Source organism: Rhynchophorus ferrugineus, unplaced genomic scaffold (genome assembly GCF_030347505.1).
Source record: "Rhynchophorus ferrugineus isolate W39M unplaced genomic scaffold, kcgeb_rfMv2 rfM7, whole genome shotgun sequence".
In the NCBI taxonomy this organism is placed as follows: domain Eukaryota; kingdom Metazoa; phylum Arthropoda; class Insecta; order Coleoptera; family Curculionidae; genus Rhynchophorus; species Rhynchophorus ferrugineus.
The window spans coordinates 17,490,684-17,514,802 of NW_027472586.1; the positions used below are offsets into that span (position 1 = coordinate 17,490,684).

General features: G+C 33.0%; 1 protein-coding gene across 3 annotated transcripts in view; it reads right to left on the bottom strand.

Annotated features, from left to right (window-relative positions):
- ed (hemicentin protein echinoid) overlaps positions 1-24,119 on the bottom strand; it is a 372,013-nt gene that overhangs the window by 37,342 nt on the left and 310,552 nt on the right. For all 3 annotated transcript variants that reach the window (XM_076409647.1, XM_076409646.1, XM_076409648.1), the window contains exon 3: positions 14,820-15,094. In XM_076409647.1, the coding sequence (XP_076265762.1) occupies positions 14,820-15,094 (275 nt within the window). The remainder of the gene's footprint in view (positions 1-14,819; positions 15,095-24,119) is intronic.

Here is a 24,119-nt window from a genome sequence, read left to right on the forward strand (position 1 = left end):
ACCATTGTGCTGCTGAAATTCCGCATTAATTAATGCAGAAGCAAGCCTTCCAGAGGGAAGTGTCTTGGGGCCACTCCTGTATCTGCTTTATAGTGCTGATATCCCAACAACAAAAGAAACAGTACTGGGAACATTTGCCGGCGACACAGTTATCATGGGAAACGATGTATATCTGTCTCAGGCTGTAGAAAAAACAAAAACTTAATTAAAAGACAAAAACTTAATTATATCACTTGACGGATGCCAGATTCTTCAAACAGAATCAGATAAATACCTCGGCATACATCTCGATGATAGGTTAAATTAGAAACATAATATTAGACAAAAAGTAGAGCAGATTACCCTTTAAGTCAAGCAACTGTACTGATTAGTCGGAAGATACTCTCAACTTGACCTAAAATCAAAGAGACTGGTTTATCAGTCCATCATAAAACCAATTTGGACCTAGTTAGTGAAAGTATGGGGTTGCACTAAAACATCAAACACAAAGTTCTACGATTCTATTGATTACCAATGCTTATAGCTACGTAACCAACGAAGAGCTGCATGATCATAATCAAACGCCTATACGAAGCGATTCGAGACTTCTCATTAAAACATGAAATAAGGTTGATAAATTAGAGCTACTGGACAACACGCAGGAACTCAGAAGATTGTATGTTGTTCAGTGGTATAAGTGTGTTGTTCACTTTAGCTTAAGTAGTTTAGTTTTATTTTAATTTGGGAAATACGTACTAATATATTAATCCCATACTCGCCTTACTTGTGTATACAAGTACAACAGAACAGTAGTAATAAATAAATATATTGTAATATAAATTTACATGAAATGAAAATGATAATCATTTCATCTTCATTTTCATGTAGCCTTCTATGGTTCTCACGTTGTAAGAGCATTTGCTTTTTTTTTTATTAATTATATCTTATATTAGGTATGCTAAGTGAAATTTAATTTACAGATTTAACTAACTTACATTAACTTGAAATAGTGATAAGAATTTCGACGTGAATTACTACGACGTAACAACAGTGTATCGATGAACTTAGTTCTTTATACGGTGATAAAGCACCATCCTTGAGCACTATAAAAAACTGGTACAATCAGTTCAAAGGTAGCCAACGCTCGCTTCAGGACAAATTTCATGAAGGCCCCCAAAATGGGTTTTTATACCACAAAAATACGTGAATTCGAGATTCGTCGTATTATATATTATGACATGGAACAAAGTACATTCAAAATGTATCAAAAGCAGCCTGTAAGCTTCCTTGTTTCGTTGACATTTTCATCAGATCTGATTGATCGTCATCTGATCTGAGCAAATTCGGATTTAAATGCGAACATTTGTTTGTCAGAAGTATTCAGATATATTCAAAAAAGCCAAATAATCGTGGTGCAGTCATAATTTGACATTTGATGACTTTTTTATTCATGCACGTTAATCACATGTAACAACAGACGAAAAGGTGTATTGCTTGTCATAGACAATATTTTAAATACACTAAATCCAATTTCAATCTTCAATATTTATTTTTTCAATATTTAACCAGAAATACTGACAGCAACCGTCGTGTATTACACGTTATTCCCATGTAGTATCTATGTGCTTATAGATGATTGGATTATGGTTTACAGATGCTAAGATGGAAAAAATTTTTACCTAGCGAGGTAAAATGTTTTGAATAAAACATAAGAATTCATAATAAATGTTCAAAATTAACTAGTGCGTAATAAATTCCCACGAACAAAATTAATATCTTAAGACATGTAACTAATTGTAATTAAGGGAATGTAATTAAGGACTCGAACAATGTTAGATTGAATATAATTTCAATCCTCATATCTAAACGACGCAATAAAGCTTAGCGTATTTATATTAAATATAAGGTCTTATTTTTTTCAAAACTTGTGAAGGTTTTATGCTATTCGGTTCTATGCTATTCGATGCTGTCTCTTATGTGTTGTTATTTTGCCTTTAAAGGGTTTATTGGAATGAAAACATTTATCTTAAAACAAGCTTCAAGTTAAGTTTTTTTGAAACACCTCCCGGGCATAATAAATAGCTTTTTCAGTTAGTACTAATCTTCAAACGAAAGCTGTTAAAATTTCCTGATAGACTATTCATAAGTTTGTGAGTTATTGTACTAAGAGTGACACTAATTTTGTTATTTTCAAAAAAAAGGATCAACAATAATTTCGTGTTTTAATTTTACACTGATTCTTGATGGGAAAAAATACCGTTCAAGCGAAGCAACAAGCATCAGAAACAACAATAAAACGTTGGTTTGCTGACTTCAAACGTGGTCGTAGAGACACCGATGGTGCAGAACACACTGGACATCCAAATGAGGTGATAACACCAGAAAACATTAAAAAAATCTACACAAAGGTTTTGAATGATCGAAAAGTGAAGTTGCGTGAGTTAGCTGACATCGTAAAGATATCAAAGGAAAGAGTTGCATGAGCATTTGACTATGAGAAAGCTCTGTTCAAAGTGGATGGTGCCGCGTTTGCTCACTGTTGGCTAAAAATAAGAACGTGTTGATAATTCTGAGCAATGTTTGTCCATCTCTGGTGACATGTGACAATAGATGAACCATCCATTACTTCACTCTGGAATCAAAACGATCGTCATCTGAGTGATGACAGGCCTATTTTGAGGCAAAAAATAAATCGTTCTACAAAAATGGTATTGAAATATTAGAGCGACGTTGGATTGATATGTGGCTCATGATCGAGAATAGGCTGATGAATAAATCGGGATTTTTGCCCATGAGTTTTACATACTAAGAAAGAAGCAGTAAGTAATAGAGAAGAAATTGAACAGTAAATAAACTACTGTTATTTAGCAGTAGTTTAGTAGCAACAGTTATTTTATTTTACATAGTACTTTCAAAAAAACCAAAATATTGCAATAATATGGTAGATATCTTCGAATGTGAATCATTAAGTTTCTTTTTTAAGTGTTAGTTCAGAACTACAAAATATAATGAATAATAATAACATAATCTCATCCAAAGCTTCGCACTCCCTGTCTGTTTCTTCCGTTTTCGCATTTTGTCCTTTCCTGTTTTTATCACTGAATTATGCAGCGACACTTCCCTATTACGCGTCCTTCTGCCCTGCTGTAAAAACGCCTGTTTACGAGACCTGCTGTTGCTTAATGGCCTCCTGAGTTTCCTTAATTCTCCAGAAAGGATTCGGCCGGTTTTAAGATGTCCGTACGGATCGCACGAGACAGCGGCCGACGAGGCTTAATCGATAAGAAGAATCGAGGTTATGGTCTTGATATAGCCATTTTCTTTTATGTTTATGTTTACGGGCGAGTGTATTTTTTCCGAAACATATTAGCTCTATGGACCTTTTAGATTGATACGCTTCATCCGCACGCATTTCGCCTACTAATTGCGGTCGTATATTTAAAGCTTCCGGCTTATACGGGGCGTGCTCAAAAATTACGGGAATTTTTATTATTCAGAAAGTATTTTATTTGTCCATCCACATTATTCTTATCTCCATTAAATTATTCACCATTAGATATTATGCGTTTATGCAAGCGCTTCTGCTTTTAATGTATTCTGTATTCGTTTATGCTCTGTATGATTGCCAAACGACAACCGTTGATGGATAGAAATTGGGTTATAAATACAACATTGTTTTCTCTGACAAAAAATAACAACTGAACAATTATTGACTTAAAATAGATTTGGCGATCAATAATAACCATATTTTAAAACTTTTTCCCACGTTTTCATAGGTTGTTGATGTTATGGGGGACCCTGCCACCAATTCTTAGGGCTATCCTCATCTTCAACGTCTCACCGATTATTATGAAAATAATATTTATATCTTGTTGCACCTTTTTATTAGAATATTTAAAGCATATTCCCTGACACATTATCTGTAAAGAATTGAAAATCATCAACAGTACCAAAAAACCCGTGTTTTTGTTTCAATTGTCGAAAAAAAAAACGGCTGGAAATGTACAGATTTTCCTATGCCCTTTTGAACACACCTCGTATGTATCGTATATATATAGGTGGCCTTTGTTTTTGACTTGTGACGGGTTTAATTATAGGGCGATAAAGATTATCCTGTTACGTGATCTTAATGAGTTTCTGGTTTAGATACGTTCATTAGGTTTTAAAGGTTTTGCATTTTGTGATTAGATTGTAGCGATAATAGAACGAGATATGGGAAGTAAAATTTGTGAATATATTTTATTATTTTTTTGGAGCTAAAATTAATGACCAAATAATTAACATAATTTTTTTGGTGTTTCGATTTGAAATTTCTTTGAATTCTATGTCTTACACTTTAGAGCTTCCCCTACGTTGATTGCCTTTAACTCCAAATTCACTACTCTATACTTTTATTTTATATATTTTTACATATATATTTTATAATTTTTGCAGGTATCAACACGATGATATTTATATAGATAATTGAATATTGAACATTGAAAACATTTTTGTAATTTTAAAGATCCGACAATTTAGACATTACAATCTAGTTGTTGGTCCAAGTATTATTGTAATAAATAGATATTAAGTCTTTCGTTTGTTCCGATATAAATGAAAAGATAAGGTGGACGACCCGGTTACTCCCAAATGGAATCCGTTCATTACTACTATTGCTTGTAATACCAAAGATTTAAGAATTAACCCAAGTAGTATGTTTTCCATTGTATAAAGACAAAAAGATCTGTGCTATTTTCTTTCAAGTGCGAATTTTCAATTTTTTTATTGGTGGCAAATCGAAGTTATCCCTACATAAAAAAGTTAATTTCTGAAGAAATTAATACTTTAGCCTAATGGACAGATATAATTTTTAGAATAAAATAAAATCCCAAATAATAATTATTATATATATTCTTTCTGGCTTAGATATGTTTATTAGGTTTTAAAGGTTGTGGGATATGGGAAGAAACATTTGTGAATATATTTTATTATTATTTTGGAGCCAACAATATGTAATAGTTACCATAAGAAATATTTTTTTTGGCACTGGGTTGATAAGTGTTTTCTTACTTTAGCTTAAGTAATTAGTTTTATTTTAATTTGGGAAATACATAATGATGTATTAATCCCATACTCGCCTTGCTTGTACATTAATGCAAGTACAACAGAACAGTAGTATGAAAATATTTTGTAAATTAAGATTGCATTAAGCATATCTAATGTAAGATGTTAATTAAAAAAACAAAAAAACATGGTTAATCGTCGGACCACTAAGGGTAATAAAAAAGTTCTGCCTAGGTTTGCACTTACTTTAATTCTTATTAAATATATAAATATGAGTTTAGCTGTATTAGTTTGCATTCTTTCATTTTGTGACAAATATATATATATATATATATATATATATATATATATATATATATATATATATATACTTTTTGATGAAAGTTTCTAACACATTTATAAATCATAGATATAACGATGACAATGATAACGCGACGGAAAGTTGTTTGCGTTTGAAAATGGATAACAGTAATGCAAATTTTCACTATATTTTGCAATGTTAATATGAAAAATAGCACCGATGTTTCACATACGACTGTCCCTTGTTATCTGATGTTTTGCTCTGTAGATGTTTTCCAAAATAGTCAGTAACATGTACTTGATTCAGTTTTTCAACTTTTTCAGCTTTACTTTACCCAAAAAATAGACAAATACTGCTAAAAATAATGAAACATAGCAAACAAATTAATTTCAACATTTTAACAAAAATCAACTCCCAAGCCATAGCTCTAAAAGTATCAAAATAGATTTACATTAACTAGCCTAAATAAATAATACTCTTTATTTTACATAAATTAAAACGAATGAGAGAGTCCAAACCGGTTTTCTAAAGACCTTTTGCTGATATTCATCGACGTGTTAATGGCCTCAATAGGATTAGCGAACAAAATGTTGTCATATCAGTGAGTTTTTATCGAAGCCCGGGTCGGGACACAAAACAATCTGAAATTTTGGTGCAGACAAATAGTGTTGACGCAAAGACGAGGGGGGTGTTTAGAAAATGGGGCGGATCTAAATCTGACAAATCTCCTAAAAGGTGCCCACATCCCCAACATCAGTATAAGAGGATTTTCGAGGCTTTAGTACATGTTTTGCGGACCAGGGGGAACGACGACATATAACGGAGGAAACTGGAGAGCGGGGGATACGTAAATGTCTCATTAAATAATTGCTAGGTGTCAAGAGTCTGACGACAGACAAATATAAATATATGTTTCTGCATCATTTAGCACCATTTATTTTCTGATATGATTTATACAAGTTGTTCTTACTACTACTAAACAAGCTTAAGAAATATGGAGATATATGGCTTTATTTTTTTATGCGTTAGTATAAATATGCGTTAGTTTGAAGTATATTTGTACTGACTGTATGCTAAATCTAAAAAAACACTACCTGATTTAGTCAATGATATCTAATTATTAATATTTTAACCGTGATGTACCGAAATAAATCCAGATCAGCCGTTGGTACCTAAAGTACCTACCATTTGGTTTGCCTATGGCATGGATAGAGATAAGGCATCATGCAATTTTAATTTATCATAATTAAAAACGTTTTCTAAAAGAAAATTTAAAGGAGGTTTTATTCATGTGACATTAAAAACTCCAGATTTTAACAAAAACTTCATAGCGAAGATTTTTTTAATTTCCAATAAAATCTTGAGTTGAGCTAAATAATGTTATAAAAACTAACATCTTAATTACGATACATTATAGAAAAAAATTAGAAATAATATTTATGTGTTAAACTCTTTTCTCAATTTTATGATGATACCATATGTAGGAAACCAATTAAAAGTAAAAACATAACGTTTGTAAATGTACTTTGAAGAATTCACAATAGGTTCCGAAACATATGCGGCTTCGCAAAATTAACTTTTTTACTTGTATTTACGTCAAAGCTCTGTCATAATTAGATTTTACTCTTTGTTGTGTCATTGTGCTAAAGCGCAAAAATCATTTTCTCAGCTCTGAAATTGTTAAATTATTAAATATATACAAAAAAATCATATTTTAATTTAACTTAAGAACATTACGTATATTGTTGAAAGATATAAAGTTCTCTTGAACATCTGAAAATGAAAACATAATATCAATAAAAACGCGCAAATATAAAGTGCCATGAAAATTAATAGTTCCAGGCTAACTACCAGTTTTATACTATTCATACTTTTAGTTATGCAGTTTTTATTTTATTCAGGTATTCAAAGTTCAGGTTTTCAACGAACTCTTCTTTATATTTGAGATAAAGAAGCAGTAAGAGAAGATCGGTGTATTGAAAATACTGTTGCTATTTCATTAAAGATTCTTACTTATGTTATGGGAATTGAACTGATGTTATTTCAATAAAATATAATAGTCCAGAAAACAAAAAAAAATCTGTAAATTCCTTCCCTTTATGCAGAGACAGAAGTGTATATTGGCAAACAAAAATAAATAGTTTATGCGAAATCATCAAAACAACAAAATGTTGAAAGTTGTGAAACAAATGAAAGTAGACATGGTGATATTTGATAAGTAGCTTAAAAGCCGTAAAAAGCGCAAACTACAAATGTAGGAGCAACAAAATTGAAAATTATGCAATATTTAAAAGGATTTAAGATAGGTATTCCCGAATATCTGGATAGAGAAACGAGAGAGATTCAATTGCCATTAAAACAATATATAATAGAACCAAAACGATAGAAAAATCGAGCTATAATTGTTGATAGTGACAAGTGAAAAACGCAGAAAATAAAAGTGGTGGCGATGGACTATTGTGTATTGTGTTAAGAGAAACCCAAGAAAGATTTCAAAAATCAGGAAACAAAAGGACAATAAAAAAGGATGAAGGATGACGACGATAAGCAGCTGGAATGTAGAAACGATGTTCGAAATTGTGGAAAGAAATAAGATAGAAAGAGATAGATTCTTCAGAAGGTGCCATTCATTCATAATGACCATTTATGTGACATTGCTTATTAATTTATTTTATTGTATATACTATTAAGTTTAGTATACTGTAACGAACCAGCCATATTTATTCTTTTTTTCAGGATAAAAAATTATGTTGATCTTGGTCGATTTGCTCTTAATCACATAATTCTCCTTAATCCTTGTATGTTTTTAGATTATAATAGAATAGAATATATATCAATCTGGATAAGAACCAAGTAAGCTACGTGAATAATCACTAGGAAAACAAACCCATTAATGCACATTTTACATTAAGCCAATGAAGACTTTTCCATCATCGACAGAAAACTTTTTTCTCGCTTACCCATCATGCCGCTGCACTGTCCGCCCGGCACAAAAATATTATCGGTATTAGCACCGAAACTAAAGTTTTCGTTCGATAGTTTTCCCCGAATAAAAAATCTAAAAACCAAATTGGCCGGAGCCCAGACGAGGGATCGCATTTAGCGACTGTTTATTTAAATTTATTTAAATAGTTCCGAAAACAGAAGGGCGTCATAAAAATGTTCGCAAATTGCAATGGCTTCCGACTAATTCCCGGCCAGCCCTGGACCGGGGCTTATATCAACATAATTCGCGAACTTGGTAAAAGTTAAATAAGTTAGGGTTATAATGTTGTAAAAGAATAATTCCGCCTTTTATGTACCGAGAACTGCCGTAAAAACGACACAAGCCTAATATAAATTTACATAATTTCGCTAACATTATTTTAATCTCGTTTGTTGTTGCTATATTATCAACCTTCCTGTTTATTCAGTCATCTATAATGATACAAAGTTTCGCCCTGCTAATATTTTGCGTCGCTCTCTAATAATTTTGCCCGGAGTTATATAATATAATAATATAACAGTTATTTCCTTTTATTAACATACTTGCTCTAAATTGCTGTCCTAGGAAAAATGTATTTGAGTTGAATGCTCAGGTCACATGAATCAATCAAGATCACCACTCACTGCAAAGTTTGTATATTTATAAAATGTAAGAGAGAATCTGTGTAGCCAACGAGGATCCAGCGGTTGACAATGCTAGATTGGTACCATCACGTTCAAACCATCAGACTCGTTAATAAACCAAAATGACGAATGTTCTTCGGTGGTTCTAAAACACACTAAAACTATACACTTCCCGTCGATCATGCGAAATAAGATGTAACCGGCGTTTCTGTTCTGCGAATTTCTTTCAACAATGAGTACTGAGTGTCAAGGAAGGTACGTATTAGTAGTAGTAGTATCTCAAATCAGAGCCGCTGATTTCTTCTCGACTAGGAGATCCATCCAATATAGTATTCTGCAAGATTCTCCACTGGCTCTGGTACTATTCACTATCTACATGGCTAATGTCCTTAAAAAAAGTAAAATCCGCGTTTTATGTGGATGACGCAGCCTTATTTTTACGCCCTCGATTCTTTAAACGCATACGCCTCAAACTACAAATATAGCTAAACATAACAATCAAAAGTCTAACATTTTGGTAACTATAAATTGATCTACAAAAAAACCCAAACAGCTTTGCCTTAAGGAAACCAATTTACTTATTGAAAAAGCTAACAAAAAATTCACATACATAGGATTTTATTTTGATCACTGTTTAAGCTGGTCCGTTTAAATCAATTTCGAAGGTTTACGTAGTATCGGGAGTTTCCTCTGCTGTGTACCAAGTAAACTACCACTCTTGAATAAAATCCTTGAATATGAGGCTATATATTCCTCAAATCTAGGTAAAAAAACTGCAAGTTTTCCAAAATAAGATGTTGAGGGTGATTCTAAACCCCATAATATGTCAGAAACAACCAAATACATCGAGAAACAGGAGTGCTAGTCTCTGGATTATCAAATTCTATAACCGAAAATTCAAAAAAGAAACTTCCAATAACAATAATACGTTAATTCCTTCCATTCTGATTCTTCAACTGTAGTCATATATGTGTCCAGATATTAAAAAAACCCTGCCAACAGCAATCCCGAAACACAAGATTAAAAAAAATATTTTAAACACAAGTTTTAATTTACATTACATAGTAGCAAGACTGGAAATATTGGTGGTCATAATTAATGTACTTGGATACTTGATATATTTGAAAAAATTGTGTTAATAATGTTATTATCACTCACTTATTTCAATTATATTAAAACATTGATCCAAAGCCAAAAATAAAGGAGGAGAAAAATAATCGACGTATACTACCTCTCTATTGAACAATGACCCTCTTCTTTCTGTTAAAATAAAATACTGTGTTTTAAGTTAAAGTAATTTGTTTTATTTTTTCATTCCTATAGAATTTTTAACTAGCATCGAAAGATTAATCTAGGGAGACTTGAATTTACTAATTTCACTGGAATCCAAAAAACCCAGAAGAAAAAAGCAGCGCTTGATCCTGGATCACCAATCGTTCCGAAGTTGTTCAAAACATATCCTGACCTAATTTACTGAAATATCTGTGAAGATATCATAGTTCAGTGTTAAACAACGACGAAAGATGCTTGAAGTACCACTAGCTGCGTATTATTGCAATTTATCTTATCAAAGCTTTGAAAAATATTTCCAGTGGATGGATTCTGAAAATATGAAAATTCTTTGAATTCTATGAACAAAGTTGTGAAAATATCCTTTATCTTGCCCTATTGGAAAGTAAAAAGATACATCAGAGATGTATCACTACCACTAGAGGCGAAATGAGGTCTCTGGAAGTACCACCAGCCGGTGACTATTTTAATTTGTGAATAACTTAACTTAGATGCTATATTTTCTACCCGATGAATTGCCTATATACCATACAAATCTGCGTAGAAATATAACAATTAGGCTGGCGTTTGATTATACAATCGATAATGATGTGTCTTGACAATTTGACTTTGAAAACTGTTTCTTTCCGTTTTCAGTAACTTAAAAGTGTTGCGGACATTTGACAGTTGCATGTGCAATTTTTGACATATTATTTGAATAGAATACTGCAACTACTTCCAGATTTATAAAATCAAGACGGTCTGTTTATGTTAGACTGCAAGATGTGATGCGTGAGGTGGCTTGTTTTACATTAAAATAGGAATGAACCGGTGTTACTGGGAAGTTCTAAAGCTAGACTATTTTGAATTCATTGAATTAACAGGAATCAACTTACTTATCAAGAAAAAAAGACAGGCTGACGTTGGATAGGCAAAAGTATCGCAGATGAAGCGATAAGGTCACAAAAGGTGGATTGAAGGTGCTCAACGACCTTTGGCCATAAACTATTCCAAGTAAAAACATTCAAGCTTTGAATTTTTTCTTTGTCCTTTGAATGTGTGTTGTTTGAAAGTCCGTGAATTCCCGGCTCTTGCAACACATTTCAAGGTGTAAGACTACCAAAAGCGGTTTAAAGTTGTTGTAAATTAACATAATCTACTGGAATTTGGACAGGAGCTTGCAGGTCGGGGTGAACGTCCACCAAAGGCGCATTGCAGTAGCTCAGTTTCTTAGCCGTAAACTATTGGAATCTGAGGTCACCAAAATTTGGAAAACTATTCAGCAGAAGAGAAACATGGAATTTTTTTTATAACAATAATCTGTCCGGACGGAATAACTAACGACCACGTACATCTCTGGGGCGGTTTCTTTGGGAGGGAGGGGTTATGTTAGATAGCCTAGACTACCCGGCCAGATGGAAAACAGATGTTTTTCTAACTACCCGACTGGTGAGCGAGTGAGACGAGTAAAGTATGTTTTTATCGTAAGTGTTAAATTTTATCACCGTTCAATCAGTCGCCTCTTCTTTTCTTGGTATTAACAGTAAGAAGTATCAGTTAGGGTCATTGGATCAGCTGATAGGGTGGGGTTTAGTGGGTAGCCCAGAGGCAGTCTCCACATAACCAGTCCAACTCGCTTATTCCTGCGGGTCTTCCCGACCAGGTATCCATAACAGGATTCCCCTACCCGGTACCAGGCCAAAAAAAAATCTTCTTTTCTTCAATAAATAAGTTTTTAAGTAAACTAACAGTTTACTTTTTGGTTTAAAATTATTTCATAAAATATAATTTAAAACAAATAACAAACATGATATAAGAATGAAAATACATTTTTTAAGAAGATGTGTAAAATTAGACAAACATATAAAAGATAAAACCGATTTTTTTTTATTTTTATCACACTAGAATGCCGGGAACGGTGTTGCAGAACAACATTAAATACATAAATCGAAACGTTCATATCTCAAAAGTACGTTGAATGTTAACGGAATAAAAAGAATCTCCTTGCCGGTGCGATCCTGGTCCCATCCAAAAGGAAACGGCTCTAAGAGCTGCTTTTCGTTTTATTTGTGCATTCATTTTATCTCGGCGCCTACAAATATGAATTTATATTGTACGCCATGCATCCACCAGTCGCTGTTTCCTTTCTATGTAAATAGGGAGATGAAGCAACTGGTCGTGACTTACGTGTATATTATTTAAACATGTTAAATATTATTTTGCGCTGCAGCGATTATGCTGCTTCGTATATTTGGAAATTAAACCTTCTCGTTTGTCTTGACTTGAGTAACCCTGAGTACGTCAGTGTTATTACAGTTTATTTAGAATCGTTTTGCCATAAATTGATGGCGCCATCAATTTGATACTAAATTTGATCAAATATTAGATTATACTGTCCAACAATGTTAATATTTCGGACTAAAAATTTACCATACTCCGATGTATCTGATGAATTAAGAACTATCTAAATGAATGAATTATGAATTAGCTCTATCTTTAGATAAAATTGACATTATATATTTTCCACATTCTACATATACAATTTATGGGAATTAGGTTTTTACTGCCACATATATTAGTTGCCAATCAAACACGAAGGTTGCTATTTATATTTCCAGCCTCGCCAGCAGTCTGATTAATTTTATTAGACGTCATCTGACCCTTTCATTGAATAGTTGGCATTGTTGAACCCAACATTTTTTTCACTTTTCGTTCTGTTTTGTAGTTTACGCACAAGTACTGATGTTTATAATAACTTAAAAATGCATATATTTTTATACATTCATAAAGCTTTATGCTACATCATTTTAAAATACTGATATAACGAGTTCAATCTTGACTCTCACTCCGAGGCGAATTCCGTGATGAAGCTATGTCAGAAAATATCGATCATTTCATATAGCATGATCATCGTGATTTGACATAGCGTGATACTGAAGCATCTTTAAGTATTAGTATGACAAGCATCACCTCTTATTATTACTGAAATAAAATTGTTTTCGTAAAATAATATTATCACACAAATCAAAATTCATATGCAAATAAGCACCAAATAAGACAAAAAAAGGTACGGGTCTTCCGAGACGAGTCACAAACTTAACAAAAGGTACTCGCGGAAGAAACTCACCGAAGCAAACAATTGCTTTTGTCTTCAACATTGCCAGTTGTGTAGCGACATTGGCAGTAGAACAACGTAAAACGATGAATTCTGAATGGTATACGTTGAATAGTATAGTAAGGCGAAAGTCAAGGGAGGATTGGATCTTTGTTGGACCACATATAATTTAGCTATGTTCGGCTTGGTTTTGGAAAGGACAGAAAAGAAACATTGGGAATTTTATTTAATTTAGTAATTAATATTACAGATACACTATCATTGCAAAATGAGTCATAACATGTTTTGAACTGGTTTGAAAATCAGCTGTTATAGAACCATGAGAAACCATTAGTTATTATTGTAGACAATGCATCATATCATAGCACATTAGCAGAAATGATCCCATCAAATGGATGGACAAAGGCTGCAATTAAGGAATGAGTTATAAAACATAAATTAAATTCTGAAGATGCCCCGTTAAAGAGTGAACTACTTTTTAGAAATAGGCTTCAAATGCTATACAATATAAATTAGGAAAAGACACAAATGGTTGAACAACAAGGCCAAGGAGTGCTGTCTCTTCTTCCTATCACTGCATAATCAATCCAATCGAATTTGTGTGGCAAAGAATTACTACAATGGACATACAAATCGAGAAAGATAATCTGGAAAGAAATATTGTCTACAATAACACCTTTAATCTGGATGAATTGCAAATTGCATTTGATGAAGTGGCTGCGACTAACATAGGGATGAGTGGAAACATGTAAATTTCTGTGCATATATGTCTGTGTAGTTGTTTAGAATACGGATAATCATTTGGTTAAAAGGTATAAGGAGCGAATGAGTACTTTATATCAAATGGGGCAAATGCATTAGTGAGAGTGCAGTGATAAAAAAATAATTTTATCAAGAAAAAGGTACAGAGTAACGGAAGAAAATGAGGAGAAATACAGTGATATAAAAATGACTTCACAAGGAAACACTGCAACGGAGGAAACAAGAATAAGCGTAAAAAGGTCTCTAATGAAAGTAACCAGACAAAAATAGAACTCCACTTCAAGGTGATGTAGAAAAAAGATTCAATTACTTTATTTCAATCAACAAATTATAATACATGATGTACTACATTAGATGTACTGCAATGTTAAAATAAAATATATTTGATAATATTATTTTTGCTTCACTATTTTATTTACATTAAATTTTTGTTTTAAGTTAAAGTCAAAATGAAATCAAAGTCAGAGTTGATGTGGTAACTTTGCGACGTTTTGACGCCATGACGTGAGTCTACTGTTTTATTGAATAGACTATATAAAATTAACATCAACTGGAATGCAACATCTTTCAAAAATACCCTCATCTATCGTATACCACAATAACTAAATAATTTTTTGCGCTAAATTAGTAACGATTAACTTGAAATGAAGGAAGCATTCTTTTTTCGTTGGACAGTGTTATTGACACATTAATCTATACTTAATAGAGCCACTTATTAATAAGAATAAAATATTCACTTACCCTGTCTATACCATTTAACTTGTGGGTCAGGTGAACCACCCACACTGCTACAGGTCAGTTCTTGTCGTTTACCCTCGGTGACGGTCACGAGGGAGCCGGGGGCGATCTGGGGTGGCTGAGGTGGTGCCAGAACAGTCAGGGTGTATCTTTGAGCGTGCAAATCCTGACCAGAGCCAGCTGCCTTTACTTTACATTCGAAACGGCCATTGTCTCTGTCATACGATGCGTTGCTAATAAACAAATCGTAGATTCCTTCTTCCACGTGATAGTTTGGCCTGAAAATTATAACAAATATGGGTAATTAATTATATTTTAAATTAAGATTAAATGATTTTCTTTTCAATTCTTATATGACCTGGAGAGAATCAATGGCATCACTGGTTTGGTTACTGCGAATGCATATTTCGAGATCCAAATAATGAATTTCCTAGTATCACTAGCATATTTGTAGCAAACACTGCGATATTTTAAAATGATAATGCGCTCATACACACAGCCAATAGATTCAGTCTTGGTTTAAAGAGCAACAGCACAACTCTTTATCTGGATTTCCATCTACGACATCACTGAACTAACTGGCGAATATTTTGGTACAAAAATGGGACAACATTCCGTTGGAAACTATCTAGATACTCTATGAATCGCTTCCGCAAAGTTTTGCAGTCATTTTAAAAGCAAATGGCGGCTCTACACTTTATTGACTATTTTATCCACCTCCACTAACATCATTCTTATTGATTTTACATTCTTGAAAAGCAAAATTTCTGTGATCATCAGAAAAGTGTTTAATGAAATGTTTTATTGTTTATGTTCTGTCTTAAATTGTGAACTGACCCTGTGTTACCGAAAAGTGTACCTTTCAGAAATCTTGACAGAAAAATTTAATTGCTATTACAGAGTCATGGAACATGTAATAATATCAATTATCTAGTTGGAATTAGGTTCTTTGGTTAAACAACGACAAATGCTGTAGCTCCGTTGTTATCAACAGTAACAGGATGGATTCTCCGATCTTCATAAAATTATAGTCCAAACATTCATTTCTGTAATAATGCCGCCACTAGGGTTTTTTTCGCTTATTATAGTGCCTTTTGGTGCTTCAGTTATGAATTGGCGTCACTCCAGTATTAGGATTATTGATGGTTAATGGTAGAATTCTACAGAGGAAAATGTTGTTGCAGTTTCATTAGAAATATGCTTAATCTAAAATATTTTTAACAAAAAAAATTGAACCGAGTCCAAAAAATAAATAAGGAACTCACTAAAAAGTAAAAAATAATCAAACTTATATTTTTAATACAAAATCAAACCTTTTAAAATACAATAGGTACATAATAATCGTTGTAATAACTAAATAAAAATAAACAAAAAACTTATTTTAACCTATCTGCTACACATATTTCATATTCTACTATATACACACAATATAGCTTAATACCTACCTAAACCAATTCACAAATCACTTTGCAGTCAGTACCGAGCAACAAATTAGATTTGTTTTGTTTTTTGAATTTAATTTTGTGTATATGTCCCAAAATTGTATTATTATATCTGTATTGTTTAGGCTCGGCACCGACTTAACTTGAACCGTAAATAGGTAAATAGATTTAGGTAGATATTAAGATAAATTTTGTGTATATAGTAAAATATAAAATATGTAGTCGATAGGTTAAATAAGTTTTTTGTTTATTTTTATTTAGTTAATACAACGATTATTGTGTACATATTTTATTTCAAAAGTTTCTTTTGCGTTAAAAATCTAAGTTTGGTTATTTTTTCGGTCGGTATTAGGTCGGTTCACATTTTTTGTTAAAAATATTTTATTGTTTTCTTTTTAGTGTTAAATATTTACTCAATCAATTACGCAGTTATTTTACAAGTATTACAATGGATAGTCCAAGTAAAAGCACAGCGCGTAAGAGCAAAAATTGTGAATAAAGTAACAATTATTAAAAATAAGGAACGTTTCAAGCCCAGGGTTCCGCTACCTAAACCAGATAACTTGACAAATGTTTCAATCAAATTAGAACAAAAAAGTTGCTGCCCTGTTGGGAATCAAATGCACGACCTCCGCGTGTGAGCTCAACGTTCTACCCATTACGCCATAGAAAGAGTTGTCTACATAGTTTCCACGACGTTTCATCTGATATGGTTAGTGCTTAAAAAAACAAACTGACTTTTACACTGAACTACTTCCAATTTTTCGTCACATCAGTTCAGCATTAACATTATACACCAATATTTGAATATTTCATATAAAAAATATGTGAAAACATTGTAGATGCCTTTGAAATTTGAGGTTTTCCCTCGATTTCCCTCCCGTCCCCCCAACAGATCCTAACTTGGTTCCAATGGGACCACCTCCGGAGGACACTCTTTCGAATAGAACATGTGTTTTGAAAATCGGATGTATAATAAATAATAAATAATAAAAAGAATGGTCGCCAGGCTTCAATGCTTGTGCGATTTCTGTTCCGCTATAGATTAATAGACTATTGCTTCACCCTGTATTATAGAAATATCTTATGAATTACGTTTCCTTGTTATATACAACTTTTATCACTGAATATATATACTTGAACGAAAAAATAACTGCCCTTAACTGAAATATGCTCCTTAAAAAAATGGAATGCACGAAGGGAATGGGTTTACCGGCAGAAAAATAATTAACAGGAAAATATGCGGAGTGGAGATTTCTGGATGGACATGAAGGAAATTCGTGAACCTGAAGACACCGTGAACACGAGGCGAGTAATGATGCCGAGAAAATTAAAAAGATTTTTTCTACTGCGGAGCGGTGCGAGCACTTATCTTTAATTATATCGAGGAAATGGGCAAAGAAATAATTAAAATAATTTGTAAAAATTATTAAGATTGCTCCTTTATTTCTGATTATTTAAATGGTGATTTAAATATAGTTGTAAATATAAAAATGGTAATTTTAAAGCAAGCTAGATGACTATTTCTGAAAAACAACATTATCACAATTATGCGTATTTTTTTACACATATTTTAAAGTGTCCTTTTACCAACTATGTGTTTATCTGGACTGGACCTAAAGCTTAACGTGGACTCCAAACAACGGTCCTCAACATTAAGCCTAGCGACTGGTGAATGATTTAGAAACTTTAGAAATTATTCCAAAAGACATCCGATCTTACCCAGCCTGGTTACTGGCGTGACTGGGATCATTTTCCTTGTCGGATTTTACACTCTTGCCTAGAACATTCACAAATTTTAAACAATCACAAACATAAATTTACGACCATACCCCAGCGGGATTCGAACCCGCGGCTATCGTAACAGTAGGAGGACCGTCCCATCGCCTTTACCACTGCACCACCAAACCGGCAACTATGCGTATTTACTTTACACGGAATTAAACTTCGCGCGTGACTAGTTGTTTCGGTTGCAATGGATGGTTTAAAGGGCTATGGGTCTTATTTATTCATTATTTTAATAATTTTCAATTATATTTAGATATTCTAATGTATAACGATGGTATAAACGGCCATAATGTAATTGTACATCGGTAAAAACTCCAAACAAGCTGTGTATTTTCGTTCCAAGGCAGAAAAATTTTATAAAATCTTACAAGGCGGGAACCAGCCAGTATAGTTTGAGGATCGGTTATTTATTCACAGAACATTTTAGACACATTCTAATGTGAGTATTTATTATTTTAAATCAGGTCACACAGTACATTCATCATCGATGAATCCAATGTGGGCAAATGTAATAAATGAATGCGGAACTGATTGTTAGGAAATGGTAACTGACGTCAATGTTTCGTAGCGCTTCTGATTGGTGTTTGACTGATAAAATCTTAGTGATCCCACTTTTAATTTTAAATAAATGTTTTTAATAATATTTTTATAGTGTATTATGATTATAAATCAATATTTTTCATTCTTTATTATAGTCATCTAGCCGATTCCTTCATATTAACAGGTTAATTGAAAAGTCCCCGGCCTGACACTTAGATAGCGCTACTAGAATTAAATCCATATGTTTTTTAGTTAGCCCTAACCCTCAAACGATGCGTGTTTAAATTTGACAGCTGTCGGATCATTAGTTTGTAAATTATAGCAATTTGAGTGAAGCAACTTTTGTTAATGTGAAAAAAATGGATAAAAAGGAATTTTTTGAAGGGAAAAAATACAGTTGAAGAAAAAAACTTGGCTTGATGCCGAGTTTACGGATACTGCCCCAGGAAAATCAACTATCAAGGATTGGTATGCTAAGTTTAGATGTGGTGAAATGAGGATCGAAGACGGTGAACGTAGTGGACGCCCAAAAGAGGTTGTTACCGACGAAAACATTAAAAACTCCACAAAATGATATTGAATCACCGTAAACTGAAATTAAATGAAATAGAAGACACTCTAAAGATATCAAGTGAACGTGTACATAATATCATTCACGAATATTTGGGTATGCGAAAGCTCTGTGCAAAGTGGCTGCCGCGCGAGCTCACTTTTGGCCAAAAGCAACCACGAGTTGATGATTCGGAGCAGTGTTTGAAGATGATCAAGCGTAATAAACCCGAGTTTTTTCCAAACATGGCTCCATCGTTTCACTCCGAAGTTCAATCGACAGTCATCCGAGTGGACTGCACACGATGAACCCGCTCCAAAACGTGAGAAAACGCAACAGTCGGCTGGCATGGTTGTGACGTCTGTATTTCGGGATGTGCATGGAATAACTTTCATTGACTACCTTGAAAAAGGAAGGACCATTAACAGCCACTATTACGTAGCGTTATTGGACCGTTTGAAGGACGAAATCGGCGAAAAACGGTCGCATTTGAAGAAAATGAAAGTGCTGCTTCACCAAGACAATGAACCGTGTCACAGATCAGTGAAAACGATGGCAAAAATCCATGAATTGGGCTTAGAATTGCTTCCTCATCCACCGTATTCTCCATATCTGGCGACCCAGCGATTTCCTGTTCTCAGATCTCAAAAGAATGCTCGCTGGGAAAAAATTTTCGTCGAATGAAGAGGTGATCGCCGAAACTGAGGCCTATTTTGAAGCAAAGGACAAATCGTACTACAAAAATGCTATCGAAAAGTTGGAGGGTCGCTATAATCAGTCTAAATAATTTTGCCAAAAAATGTGTTTTACTATGGTAGGCTGAGGACTTTTCAATTGCTTTTATTCTAATTGTGAATTAAATATTAAATTATATCTATTTTAAAGAAAAGATAAACATGAACTTACTTTATCATATAAGACTTTACGTATGGTATAGGTAAATGCAGAACTGGCTAACCGATTGAAAGCAAACTGTTACCATTCTACACACCCTTTATACGAAATTACATGGCTTCATATACCATCAAGCCAAACAGTTCGGAATAATTTGACTACGATTTCGCGGAATATGCCGCGGCATCAGCAAGAACGAGTCGTAAAAACTCGATTCCGTTTTTGGAGCCACGAGGAACGTGTGACGGGCCCATAAAAACAAACAATGTTAATTAAACGGTTGTTTTTAATTAAATTTCGGCCGTTGAAAATCACGACACGATCGTTCGAACGCTGGAAGCTCAGACGGTCACCCAATGACGGCCATCAAAGTTTCAGCGGGCCCTCTGTCGATGTCACGGCTTACGGGCGGGCTGTAGGGGTGTTATGGGGGGGGGGATGCCGTCGGGTAACGTGGACGAACTGGATGGAATTTCCGGCGTTTCGCGTTGCGGCGACAGTGCCAAAAGGGGCTTTAAATAATTTGGAACAGAGGCGCTGGATTAGTTGGGAAAGCCGCTGTAATAACCTTTGATATAGTTGCTTGGACATAATTGGAATTGCTCGTTTTTTGCACGTCTCGTTTACAGTTCTATATCTGCATGTATATAAATGATTATTTACGAAACATTGAACAATATTTTATTCGGAATGAAAATCTCCTATCCAGTTTATATAGTTGATATTGATCATTAAATTACAGAAAAGAAGAACATAAACTGAACTATCATCACGGGATATAAACTACAATCATAGCAGGAAAAAATGTTAATGCAAGTATTAATTAAAAAGATATGTTCAAATTACTATACCACTGAACATTCTAACAAGGTATCTTAATTAAGATTATTTTCCGAAATAATAGTTATAAATATAATACAGAATAATATATATATATATATATATATATATATATATATATATATATATATTAAAAAAGAGAATATATTAGTAAAATAATTTTGAAATTGTTATTTGACTTTAGCTTGTATAATAAAACAATAACGAACACAATTAGGCAATTTATTCTTTACAATTTAGAAAGGTAATATATATATTAAAGGAATGTATTTATAATCACTGTATGAACTATTAATATTTCAAAACTTAGGTCTATAAAGTAAATAATCAAATCAATCAATAATCAATTAATCGTTAAACACCTTAATATTTATCAATACTTTAAAATGTTTACAAATTTATTGTTAATAATTCATGATTTTTTCTATTTGCCCTATGTCCTCCATCTATGCAAATTATGTAGTTCGTTTTATTTTATACTTCATTTATGTACTTATATAATCTTTTTTATATATCTATATATCTCACCCAAAATATATATTGCTAAAACAATAAAGTAACTAGACTGAGAATAATATTTCTTTACCTAAATTTTTAAATAAAATTGCATCGTCCTTTCCTTATATATTCTTTTACTTGTTATTATTTATTACTTATACTTATTTATACAATTCGATCTCACCCCTGCAGATAGCCCATCTTTAATTTGCTTCCTATGGCTTTCATTTATCTACTGCTTTCTACTGTGTCTAATGTTACCCGTGGGAATTAAAAACTCACCAACAAATGAGAAATTAAAATTCGATGAAGCTAATTTATAATTGTTAATAATCTTGCAACATTCATTTTAACTCTAGATACACAAATTAACTTATTTATTATCTGCGATATTCGGTTAGTGTTTTGCTAAGAAATACATTGACTAAACCTGAAACCAGATTTTTTTTATTATTTAATTATTACATTGTTACTGAACGTTTTCGACTAACCTACACATTGTCTTTATGATAACTTAAATCTAGGTATATAACTAAGAGGACCCATCGGCCTTATCTTAGTCTATGGTGAAATAATCTTCATACATGCTACTGATGTATTTTTTGTTATATGCACCTCACTACACGAAATCAGATGGTTAGATTCTTTTGAGTCTATGCTCTGTTCTGGTGGTATCCAATAGTTGTAATATTTCAATATTCGTGTGAGAATGGAGTCTTTCCTCATGCCCCCTTGCAATCTTGATTTCTTAACTGACTGTGGGTATCTGAAGTTCTCGATGTAGATAATCAGTTATAGTATTTGGGTGCACCCACAATTTCTCTCAGGAATTTATTCTGAAAATTTTTTATGTTATTCTTTGCAGAACATCCCCATAATTGAACTGCGTATGTCCATATAGGTTTCAATATTTGCTCATACAATAGCAATTTAATATGTACTGATAATTGTGATTTTCTTCCAATTAGCCAATACATTTTCCTATATTTCAATTCCAACTCATTTATTGTCTTCTTTATATGTTCCTTACAGCGAAGTTTTGCATCAAGATTCATGCCGAGATATTTAGCGTTGCTGCTATATGAAATGATAGTATTATTTAATGTTATTGGTGCTTGTACTGTACGGTCTTGTAGGTGTACTGAACATGCACAGGTTTACTTTCGTTAATTTTTATTTTCCAAGCTCGTGTTCAATTATTGTTGTAATTTTCATGTGGTTTCTTCGCTATGGTCTCCGACAGCTATAATTGCAGTATCGTCAGCAAATGTAGCCATACGGTAATATTGTCCATTTGTGGTATATCATAAGTTTAGAGTAGAGAAAGTATTGACCCCAGTACACTTCCTTGTGTGTTTAACTCTAAACATTCTGACTGTAATGTACGATTCTAATAGTTCGGAGCGTTGTTTTAGTAACATTTTCTGTAGTTTATGAATAAGGCCTTCATCCCAAACCTTATCAAAAGCTTGTGCTATATCTAAAAATATAGCTGAGCATACCTTTTTACTTTCGTAGACTTTTTCAATATCATCTGTTATTCTATGGACCTAGTCAATTGTTGAATGCTTGTTAATAAACTCAAACTGGTGTGTTGGTATTTGGTTCTTTCTCTCCATGATCGGTTTTATTCTTTCTAACAGGAGTTTTTCAAAAACCTTAGATATTACTGGCAGCGGTGATATAGAGCTATAGGCTTTTATTTCGTTTGGTGACTTTCCAGCTTTTGGGATCATTATAATTTCCGCCATCTTCCAAATGCCTGGGACATGTTTAAATCTAAATGCTGTATTGATCAAGTTTGTGAGTTTAATAATTCCCTTTCTTGGTAGTTTTTGTAGCAATTCCCCTGTTATTAAATCATAGCCTGGTGATTTTCTGGGATGAATGTCAGTTTTAATAACGTTGGTTAGCTCTTTCGGCGTGACTAATTCAATCATCGAATTTTCAGCTTCTGTGTCCGGCAAATTATATTCAATATAGTTTCGTTTGGTTTCAAAGTTTTTTCTAGATACTCAGCAAATATTTCTGCTTTTTGGTGATTGTCACGTGCCCAATTCCCACATAGGTCTCTTATTGGTTTAGACATGAGCGCTTTAGATATTTCGTGGCTTTCCAGAATGAATAATCAGTTTTCTTATCATATGTTAAACTTCTCAGACAGTCATTTATGGATTTGGTTTTAATTTCCAGAATTCCTATTTTCAGTCTTTGAGAGATAAATTGTTTAAAGTATTTTTATTTTCAGGTGTCTTGTGGCTATTTTTTTCGTAATTTTGGTTCTTCAGCTACCATTTCCTTCACTTGTTTTGGACAATTAATTCCTTTAATTGTACTCTTAATTTCTGGAGTATTATTCCACGAAGCTTGTTGAATAACTACTATGATTTTTTCTACTTCAAAACATAATTGTTCAGTTGCCTTGAGGGGTACATTTAGTTGAATTCGTTTGTTCTATTCTTCAGCATATCCTTCCCAGTCTGTTCTGTTGTTTGTTAACGTTGGGTTGATAAAAGCCTCAATTTTGTGGACAACAGAGTAACTATTTTGATACTACGGTAACCTTTCATTTAATATTTCATTTTACTTGACCTGAGTTTCAATAAAATCTCAAGAGCATTGGTTTATTTCTCTTTCAATTTATAACAGCCAGTTCATGTATTTTCAGTAGCTATTCCTTATTAATGTGACTTAATATTAAATCAAACTATATACTTTCAGTTACTATACTTGAAAACAAAATCTATTTAT